Source organism: Genypterus blacodes, unplaced genomic scaffold (genome assembly GCF_046128005.1).
Source record: "Genypterus blacodes isolate CSIRO-AG114 ecotype Tasmania unplaced genomic scaffold, CSIRO-AGI_Gbla_v1 ptg000133l_1, whole genome shotgun sequence".
NCBI lineage: Eukaryota > Metazoa > Chordata > Actinopteri > Ophidiiformes > Ophidiidae > Genypterus > Genypterus blacodes.
In genome coordinates, this window is record NW_027466935.1 from 6242601 (window position 1) to 6252094 (window position 9494).

At 43.8% G+C, this 9494-nt stretch overlaps 2 protein-coding genes across 2 annotated transcripts; both read right to left on the bottom strand.

Annotated features, from left to right (window-relative positions):
- Nucleotides 1-824: 824 nt before the first annotated feature.
- dnajc25 (DnaJ (Hsp40) homolog, subfamily C, member 25) lies at nt 825-6390 on the bottom strand. The gene is made up of 5 exons (XM_076164210.1): nt 6026-6390; nt 4385-4537; nt 3603-3973; nt 3321-3420; nt 825-3152 (listed from the first exon to the last, which is right to left on the bottom strand). The coding sequence occupies exons 1-5, from the start codon at nt 6356-6358 to the stop codon at nt 3030-3032; spliced, it is 1080 nt and encodes a 359-aa protein (XP_076020325.1). The 5' UTR covers nt 6359-6390; the 3' UTR covers nt 825-3029.
- An 891-nt stretch (nt 6391-7281) lies between these two features.
- Nucleotides 7282-9164, bottom strand: brcc3 (BRCA1/BRCA2-containing complex, subunit 3). Its single transcript, XM_076164381.1, has 2 exons — nt 8622-9164; nt 7282-8389 (listed from the first exon to the last, which is right to left on the bottom strand). The coding sequence occupies exons 1-2, from the start codon at nt 9051-9053 to the stop codon at nt 8039-8041; spliced, it is 783 nt and encodes a 260-aa protein (XP_076020496.1). The 5' UTR covers nt 9054-9164; the 3' UTR covers nt 7282-8038.
- Between the last annotated feature and the right edge of the window lie 330 nt (nt 9165-9494).

Consider the following 9494-nt stretch of genomic DNA (forward strand, 5'->3'; position numbering starts at 1 on the left):
ATGATGTGTCACTGACGTGTGGAAGATGTGGTGTCATGTCATCACTTCAACCAAATAGTTATATAGTTTGGAAGTAGGCAAAATGGAACTGTACTTATTATGTAGCACTTTTTAAGACTGCTACACCCACTCAACGAATACAATCAGTTATAGCAATATAGGAGAATTAAAAAAAACTAAAGATATATGGTTTGTCTGTCTTAGTTCTGACATTCTACTCAAATAATTTAGAAATAATTTAGATTCTGTGACGTACAGTACTCAAGTTGCACAGGGTGAGATTCAGAGCCAATGTTCAGGTTGCTTTAGCTTTTCCAGTTTTAAGGATGCAGAAACTTTATGGACGGAGTCAATTCCAAAATCTGCAGTTTTCAAGCCAAATGTGCAAAATGTATTGGATAGGTACCTAAAGTCACACTGCTTATCTCCCGTTCAGACCACAGGAGTTGATGTATAGAACTTGGACCTTAGGCAAAGGTTCCGGGATAACATAAGTGCTAAAATGTGTCACTGTACACTAACCATAAGTATGCCATGTTTGAAATGACTGAAATTTGAGAAGCCAGGGACAATAGTGTCAGGACTCAGAGGTCAGGAAGAAGCAAGACAATCATGGGACACGCCTGGAAACAGTTGAAGAAAAGCTCCAGTCTGTCAGAAACAATATCTGCGTTACGAAACACAAAGTTCAGTAGGCATGAACATTCTGACTGGAGTCATCAAAATGCAAGACACATTTATTTTGAATCATTCTGTCTTATTGTTGATTGAAGTAGTTGATTAGCATTCTCTCTCAGATTGTGGACTAACTTGGGGCAGCTCAATGGAATCGGAACAAACGATTTATTTTTTGCAAAGTCAAAATGTTCCTGTCTTATAACGATTTGGAAAAGTAACTCATTCCAAATCACTCCTTCAAGTTGCAGTTGAGAATTACACAGACTTGTAAACAAGCTTCATTTACAGTGACATTGTGATACGGTGTGTTTTACTGGTTAAACTGCGGAAATGATACAGTATGTTCCCTGTATGGAAACTTCGGCTGACTTATCCCACTTTTATTCTGGACAGTTACACCTACAATTTCAGTTAGCAAGTCGCTGTATTTTGTCCATACAATTGCATGGGTGACATCATGATTTTGATTCCATCGACACGCCAAAAGGACAGACATTAAAAGTGAAATAATAAATAACCTGACATAAATTAAAATTGTTGAACAGCACTGCCACGATCCAGACATGAAGGGGAACCACGACAACCTGTGTGATATTGCTACTGTTGATCAAATTGACACTCTTGCAGGTGTGACTTTGGCATCCAGTTGCACATATTTAAACAAGAGACACAGATCTGAAAGAGTTAAAGGCTCATTTTGATGAACGCATCGTATCGGTAGAATAAACATGAAGAAAATGCCTGCAGCCAGTCAGAAAGATTTTTTACAGTCTCAGCTACCAACCGGTTTATCAGCAGCCCTAAGTTTGTACAACAGACGTGTAATATTCCGTTCAACCCGTCGTCTTCTGTCTTCATCAGACGAGAGGGTAGATCAGTTTCAGCCCACACATCTTACTATCTTAATAGTACAATTCAAATGAGACATTAGGAGCACTTGGCATTGGAACTGTTTGTGTCTTCCTGTTGGTTCTGTTGATCTTAACGCAGCAGAACTTTCGTGACATTCATACATTAGATGCAATGCAGTACTTGACTGATATACAGTATAAACCACGTAACCATTCAGTATGTTTACATGCACATTCAATCTTTGATTATAGGCAATAAAAGATTCTTTCACACTTGCACATGCATTCATCATTGGACAGACATTGGTGAACGCTTACTTTGGATTGTGCAACTGAAAGTCCATTGATTCAGGCACGTAAATGCAATAATCGGAGTAAGAAAACTGCATTCCCTCACCTGGCAGATTCACTCATCTTGTCTGATAGCAAGCAAGCATAGGCTGAATCGCTGTTCTAGGTGTTACATCATGTAATCTAAAAGGGAACCTCCTGTTGAGGTTTCAACGTGTCCATCCTTGGATCCCACAGCTGATCCCTCATTGTAATCTGTAAAAAAAAGTCTTGCTAGAGGACTGAAGAACTTCCAGAGTCAAACAATGTGACTGTGGCGTACAGCACAGAGCAACAGTACATGCGTGTGTGCCTGCATCCGGATACCTCCGTGAGCCAGACCGTGTACGCACATACACCCAAGCTTAAGTGCTCTTATGTAGTGTCATTCGTCTCATTTGTGTCTGATTCTGTGCTGTTTTGCTTCCCTCTGTCTCCGAAACTACAGGCTTATTTTGTCATATAGATTCTTTTAGGTCTTAACTGAGTAAACACTAATCAGAACCAAACGAACCATATGAATTACAAACAGGCAGTCAAAAAATGATATCGGCAAAAAAAAATCCAAAATCTATGTAACATTGACACCTGTAATGGAAACTTAGCCACAGAGATGAAAACTTATATTCCAGCCACCAACCGACTTGTAATGAAACAGAATTTTTCGTCAGGCACTGGTTTGTTGAGACTAGAGGGTATGAATGTAAATCCTAAAGGCTGCTCTAATCTAGAGCGACACGCAGGCCGGTGGCTGTCCAACGCCTCGGGCAGCTCGTTGGACACCAAAACTCCTTCATATCTTCATTTGGACTCAAGGCAAGAAAAGCCGCTGGAGGGAATGAACAAAAATGGAGGAAAATTATAATCATGATTCAAATAAACTGGGATATGAGGGTTTGAAAAGACTTAAAAATTGGCAATAACTCAAATTTCCTGCTCACACTTAAAATCTCCCATTCACTTCTGTTTTCAAGTCCAATACAATCTGTAGGAAAATATCTCTGACTGTAGAAACAGGCAGTTCATCTGTCTGTACACGGATACAAGCAGCACGGTGGAAACGTCCGTGTGTGTGTGTGTGTGTGTGTGTGTGTGTGTGTGTGTGTGTGTGTGTTTTTTTGTGTTTGCGCGCACTAAGGCAGACGTGTGTGTGTACAGAGTTCGCAACCATCAATCGTCCATGAAGGTCAGTCGGCCCGGTCCTTCGTTCCTCATCCATCGGCGATACCTCTTCATCCTCGGGTCGTTTGCCATCTTTATCTTCATCTCCTCTTCCTGTTCTAGTTTATATACCTGATGGAAATCAGCCAATGGGAAATCATGTTAACATGCAATAATGGAAAATTCAGAGTCACTGACATCGTCTTTTTGTAAGTTGCAGCAGAGATATTTGACTGAGACACATGTGTTGGCTTAGAGATAAGGAAAAGGAGAAAAGGAAAGAATTTAAGCCCCACACACCTCGTAGTTTTCTCTGATCCAGAGGCGTCTGTTCAGGAAAGACTCTCTGGTTGGATCATCCAGGCTGTCAAACTGAGACTCGGACATCTTCATATTGCGCCTGAGAAATAAAAAACAAGAGTGCTGTTGTCACTGAGAGGAGGTGCTGATCAAACCACCGGACTGGTATACACTCCAGAGTGGATGTGTTCACAAACACTGCAAACACACCGCGGGCGTGCCGCAGCTTAGTTTGGTGGTAGTAGATTATGCTACTTTCTGGAGTCCTGGAACTGAACTGACCTGATGATGTAGAGCTTTTCCAACTCTCCATACTCCTCCCGGCAGATGGTGAATTTGTAAAGCCAGGAGACGTACCAGGCCACATACTTGGCCAGGAAGTAGGGGAACAGCACGATCTGACACAGAAGGATGTCCGACAGGTTGGGCTTCTGGTAGCCTCCCTTAATGTCAATCTTGGTTTTGATGATGTCCCGGATCACCTCTTCCCCTTGCTCGCGTATCTCCTCTTTGGACCGTCGGTTCTTGCCCTTCTCTTTGGGCCGGTTGAGGAGACCCTGCTGCTTAGCGATTTCCGTTGCCTGGATTCGGTACTTGGGGAGGGTCACCAGGTAGTTGATGGCCTCGTTGTAGCTGCTGTGCCAGCTGTAGTACTGGAGGAAACACAGGATGGTTTAAGTGGGTTAACATAATTCGCTGAAATGGGAGCCAACTTTGTGACTTAGTGGGGACTTAGTGGTGACATGGGCCTTGACAGATGGTGTTTTATTTCAGCAGACAGAGCTACTGCCTATTCCGTCTACAGGACAACTGTGTGTGGTGAAATTTGGGAGAACCAGGTGAACAAGGGAGACAATTAAATGAATTGCTCGCACCTGGTATCCCAAATACCTGGGAGCACACCTTAGAGCTTGGAATACAAAGGGGAAGCAGTTCATTTAATGGCCGGATAGAAAACCGGCAGGCTGTGGGCCATTGGGATTCATCATTAGGAATGTGTTGCCTGTTCCGCTTCCTAACTGTCTTGGTGCCGGTCCCTTTAGGACTTCTGGTTGCATTGGTACCTGGAAGATGGATATGGCACAGATGGTGACCAGGATCACCACCCTCACGTCCACCTTGGGGGCGAGCCGGCGGCTGTAGTAGGCGTAGTAGTGTTGGTAGTACTCCTCTGGATTGTCCAACATGTAGTCATAGTCCTTCCGAGTTTCTTCATCCTGCAGAAGCGCACGATGAGGAAGATGAATGCTTTCATTTCTGTTTTGGTTTTGATGAATCCTCACTTCATCTTGAGCATTGGTTGTAAAATGAATTTACATGATTAATCTCTTAACACATCCAATTCCAGGTGCTAGTGGAAATTTGTATTCATATCGGTAGTAAATAGTTCAATCAGAAGAGTGTTGTGCCCTGGAGGAGGTATGGGTTCCTGCTTGTGAATTATAGTTAAACACTTTGTATCAATAGTTCTGGTCTTACTGCAAACGTTCCCCCTTTGAGTCTTCAGTTGATTTTTCCTCTGTAAATACCTGCAGGCCTTCCTGAACTGACACACTGCGTTTGCTTTGTGTAAATACTACCAATTCTATACCCGACACACAAAGAAATGCAACACCTGTCAATGATGACGATACCATCAAGTTCAAAGCTAATAAATCAGTCAACTGAAAGAGATTAATTAAGCACCTATCCATTGATTTCATGTGATTGGGGATAGAAATACACATGTTAGTCCCAGGACATGAACTGACCAGAGCACTGATCTTGTCTCTGAGTATCTTGTGTGAAAACCATATGCCTCATGCAATGCAACACGTCTAACTTCACATTGAATTGATCTGAGTAAAGGAGTGTGTTGCGTTGATGTTTTGGTCTTTGTAACAATTTTGGCCCAGCATATTAAGACGGCACATGGAATGAATGAATGAATGAATGATGTTTTAGAGCAATTCAGCTCCATCCCTGCAGCAGGGTTTCTCATATCCACGGTGATGAGCATTGACGTTGTTCTTTGTGGCTCGTGATGGTAACACACCCCACAGGAAGACCAGGTTTTTTTTCCCATTCCTTCCCAGGCATGAGGTGTCAACTATGACACCTCAGGAAACTATGAATACAATCTACTACATCTGTTACAAAGATACTACAGAGCGTAACAAATACACTCTTATAGTTAGAAGCAGTTATGACTTTATTGAATGTGGGCTGTTGGTAGAAATGCAGTAACAGTTCTATTAGTTTAGTTTGTGTTGTGTCAAACTCCTGAAACACAATAACTGTGTTGTACCCACTGTGTTATAGAAGCACCAGAGTTAGAATGACGACTAGTGTTTTCAAATTGGGGAGTTAAAATAGAACAAGCCAAGTTAGTTCATGCCCCCCCTTTAATGTGACCTCATCAGTTCCTTTAATAGATGCGAGCAGAGTCTTCACTGTGTGTGCTTTGAGAACATAACGTTTAGTGGTTTTAAATATGATTGATAAGGATATGTGGAATGAAAATAAGGTTATTATCCATCTACATAAGGCATAATGTGGTAAGGAACGACAGCAGTTATGAGCCCAAATACCTGCATGTGTCTGATGCTTGAGAAAGTTCGTTTTTTGTAGTTCAGCTTTGAGCGAAATCGTTTGTTAATGCGACTTCCAGGTACTTTATTTACTATAAGTCCTATTGTCTGAGGAAAATGTTATATTTCACACACCTTTAACGTCTCGTACGCGGTAGCGATGAGCAGGAACCTCGCGTGCGCCGATTCCTGTGTCTCTCCGGCCAAGCCGGGGTCTCCTGCCCGGAACCGATCCGGATGGTACCGGCGGGCCAGCTGCCGGTAAGCCCGAGCAATGTCCGCCTTGACGGCGTCCCTGGTGACGCCGAGCACATCGTAGCAGATCTCCGTACCGCAGTACAGGCCCTCTATCAGCGCCGTGGCTGTCGGTAGGGAGGACACGGCGAACAGGAGCATCGTAAGCCTGAACACCGGCCGTCGGTACCATGCGAGCCCACAGCCGCCGCCGCATTCCGAGGGCGCAGCCATGTCTGAGAGCAACAGTATACTGTGGAGGCTCGACTGTCGCGCACTGATTACCTCACCGTCGCGCTAAGATCGTCTATTTGGAACAGGAAGAAAGATGACCAAAACCTACTGTATACGCCCACTTTCCTTTCGGTTGGTCAGAGAATTGAAGCTGAACAAGTCAAAATATTATTATTGTTATTTATTTTGATGTTAATGAAGACTCACAGAGTACAAGGCAGCATCTGTTTTATTTTATAGTTTTGGCCGTGCTCTCCGTAGCTAAATTCAGGATACAGAGTTATTCATTATGTAAAATACACGATCTCTGTATTCGGGATACATGATGACGTGCCGTATACAGGGACCGTCTCTCTGGCGCCCCCTAGTTTACTTTACTGGAATTAGTTTGTCAACGATAACGCAAGAACATTTGTCATAAATAATGCGTTGTATGTTTTTCCAAAAAGATTACTTACCCTATATCATACACCGTATAACATAGTTTTTTCTATTTACATTTTTCAGATCTGGGCCCTTATATGCTCACTTGCTCATTTATAAGGTTTCCATTCTATCTGAGACTCTAGAGCAGGGGTGCCCAATACGTCGACCGCGTATTTTTAAGCATATCGTTAAAAGTTAGCCGACACCGGCAAGTACGCCGTTGCACACCCGGCCGAGTCGGCACCCTCATCTAATGGTCTATGAGCATAAAGTAGAGTGTGCACAAGACAGTGTTGTTATAGGTTGTAAAGTAATACACCCCCGTTAGAGCGGTAGATCGCTTACACTTGGTCTGCTTAAAAGTAGATCCCGTGCTGAAAAAGTGTGGGCACCCCTGCTCTAGAGAGTGTTGCAATTGGGCATTGTGGCACAACACAAGAGTCTCTTCAGTTTTACAAGAAAGGATAAATGGCCATCACAGCACATGATTCTTTATACACACAAGTACACATACAAGTTTTTATTCTCATCAACAGTCCCCAAACCCAAATATACGAAACAAAGAAATACAGCAAATCCCCACAGTGGAGAACACCTCTGAATTAGAGTATTCATTTGGCACTGGGAAAAGGAAGAATTACAGCCACTAATATCTCGTCCAATGTTTGGCCTTTGAGGATATACAGATTTAATTAAAATTCAAACACACAAGCTGAAATTTCAAAGTAAAAACTAAACTTCTGGTTTAAGTTCCTTCTTCAATTGTTCAATTTTGGGCAGTATAAACATGCTTTTGTTCGTTAATGTAAGGAAATGGAGCTTTGTGTTATGTTCTGTTTCAGGCAGAACAGAAACTCAACCAGTTGGCGTTTTCCTTTGAGGTTTCTTTACAATTCACTCGTGGAGCATCAAGAAGGTAATTTCATGTGCCAAGTGATGTCAACATGTTACATAAGTAAAAAGCTCAATCAAAGGCAAAGCTTTCAGTGCTATGGGTTTGTCTTATTGGATGCATTTCTATTTGCGTCAACCCCAGTTTTGAAATTGACAATGTTCAACACAAGCTCCTAGTATACACACTAGAGACATGAGTTAACCAAATAACCACAAGATGTTCTGTTCAACAAGAGCTAATGTCTATGGTGTTGATTTTAATAATTCTACTCTCACAGATCAGCCAGCTCCTCAATCAGCCTCTCCTCCTTCCCCACTGGACATCGAGAGACATCTATCCTCTCCAGCTCCTGCTCCCCCTCATAGAGCAGCCAGCTCCTGTATCAGCCTCTCCTTCTCCTGCTGCAGCTCCATAATGTTCTGTTTGTTCTGCTGCAGTCGGTCCTCCAGCCACTGCAGCAGAGGCCCGCTCACGGCTGACATCTGGCTGCACAGGTTCTTAGTGAACACTGAGCCGTTGTGGATCTTGGTGACAGGGTCCAGGTGGGCCAGGCTGTGGATCTTGCGGTAAGTGTCCTGCTCCTCCTGGCATAGGATCCTTGGCAGCTCCACGGCCGACTCCAGGCACACTTTACCGATGGCATCACGAGGAACCACGTGGATGGGAATCTCCACACGCTCATACTCAGAGCCTTTCTGGGCCTGAGCCGACTGGAGGGAAAAGCAGGTTTGTTTTTTAAAAACACGGCAGTTTCAAGCACACCAGCCATTAAAATCTGTGATTATATTACATTATTTTAATTAATTAATAATTATACTTTTCTGTTTACTGTTTTTATGTCCATGTAAAGAACATTTAATCTTAATTGGTGTAGCAGCAGAACATCAGCAGAGTTTTGACACATTTCCCCTCAAGTTGGTGCAGATCTTGCAGCCCTGGTACCTGGAAGCAGGTGTACAGGACTCTGCCGGTCTTGGTGTTCTTGTCCTCGATGAAGCAGGAGAAAATCAGACCCACGAAGCACTGGTCCAGCATCTGGTACATGGCCTGGGTCCGCACGTCCACATGAGAAGGCCACACGGTGATGTGCGGGTGGGAGTGGTACCAGCCCACTACCCGCATGGGCCTGCCAGTGATGTCGGCCAGTCGCTCGGCCTCGGTGGAGGCGGCGGACAGCTGCTCCGGGGAGATCTCCACCCGGTCTTTCCGTTTGTCCGAACGCCGCAGGATGATTACAGAGTGAATATGGACCATCCGGGCGGATTCCACCTCCCCGATACACAGACCCATCACTTCCTCCTTCTCCGTGCTCAGCGCGTGGTTCATGCACACCAAAAAGGCGTCAGATTCCAAGTGCACCGCGCTCACTGCCATCTTTGTTTTTCTGTCAAAAACAACAAATTCACAGAGGGACGACGACAGTAAACACACAAGAAACTGTCGCTACACTTCCCGTACTTTCAGCGTTACACTAAACAAAGTTCGTGTTAGTGCAGCAAGCAGCTGTCGAATAGTTCCGCTGAGGCTGAACCTTTCGTTTACTTTTCTTTACCCTTTTTTGTTTTAGCGTTCATCTCCGTGAAGCTAATTACATTGGACAGACATGAAGGGCGCGGGACATGATTTGTGGCAAATTTCGTCCATTTACCTTGAATTTTGAAACTTTGTCAAATGTTTTGAAAATGCAATGTTTCCAAATTAATATCGCCTCTGCACTAGGACCAGGGGGACACCTACGCATACACTGTTGGTCAAATGCATATCATGCTGCCTTCAAATGCAGCGGAAAATACGAACTGACGTCCTGTTTAGGTC

Excerpts from the sequence above, each read along its gene's own strand:
- dnajc25 (XM_076164210.1), bottom strand. The coding sequence starts at position 6,358 with ATGGCTGCGCCCTCGGAATGCGGCGGCGGCTGTGGGCTCGCATGGTAC. Across the intron at positions 4,538-6,025 it reads CCGCGTACGAGACGTTAAAG|GATGAAGAAACTCGGAAGGA; the intron begins GTGTGTGAAATA and ends GCGCTTCTGCAG. Across the intron at positions 3,421-3,602 it reads GAAAAGCTCTACATCATCAG|GCGCAATATGAAGATGTCCG; the intron begins GTCAGTTCAGTT and ends TTTATTTCTCAG.
- brcc3 (XM_076164381.1), bottom strand. The coding sequence starts at position 9,053 with ATGGCAGTGAGCGCGGTGCACTTGGAATCTGACGCCTTTTTGGTGTGC. Across the intron at positions 8,390-8,621 it reads TCCTGTACACCTGCTTCCAG|TCGGCTCAGGCCCAGAAAGG; the intron begins GTACCAGGGCTG and ends TTTTCCCTCCAG.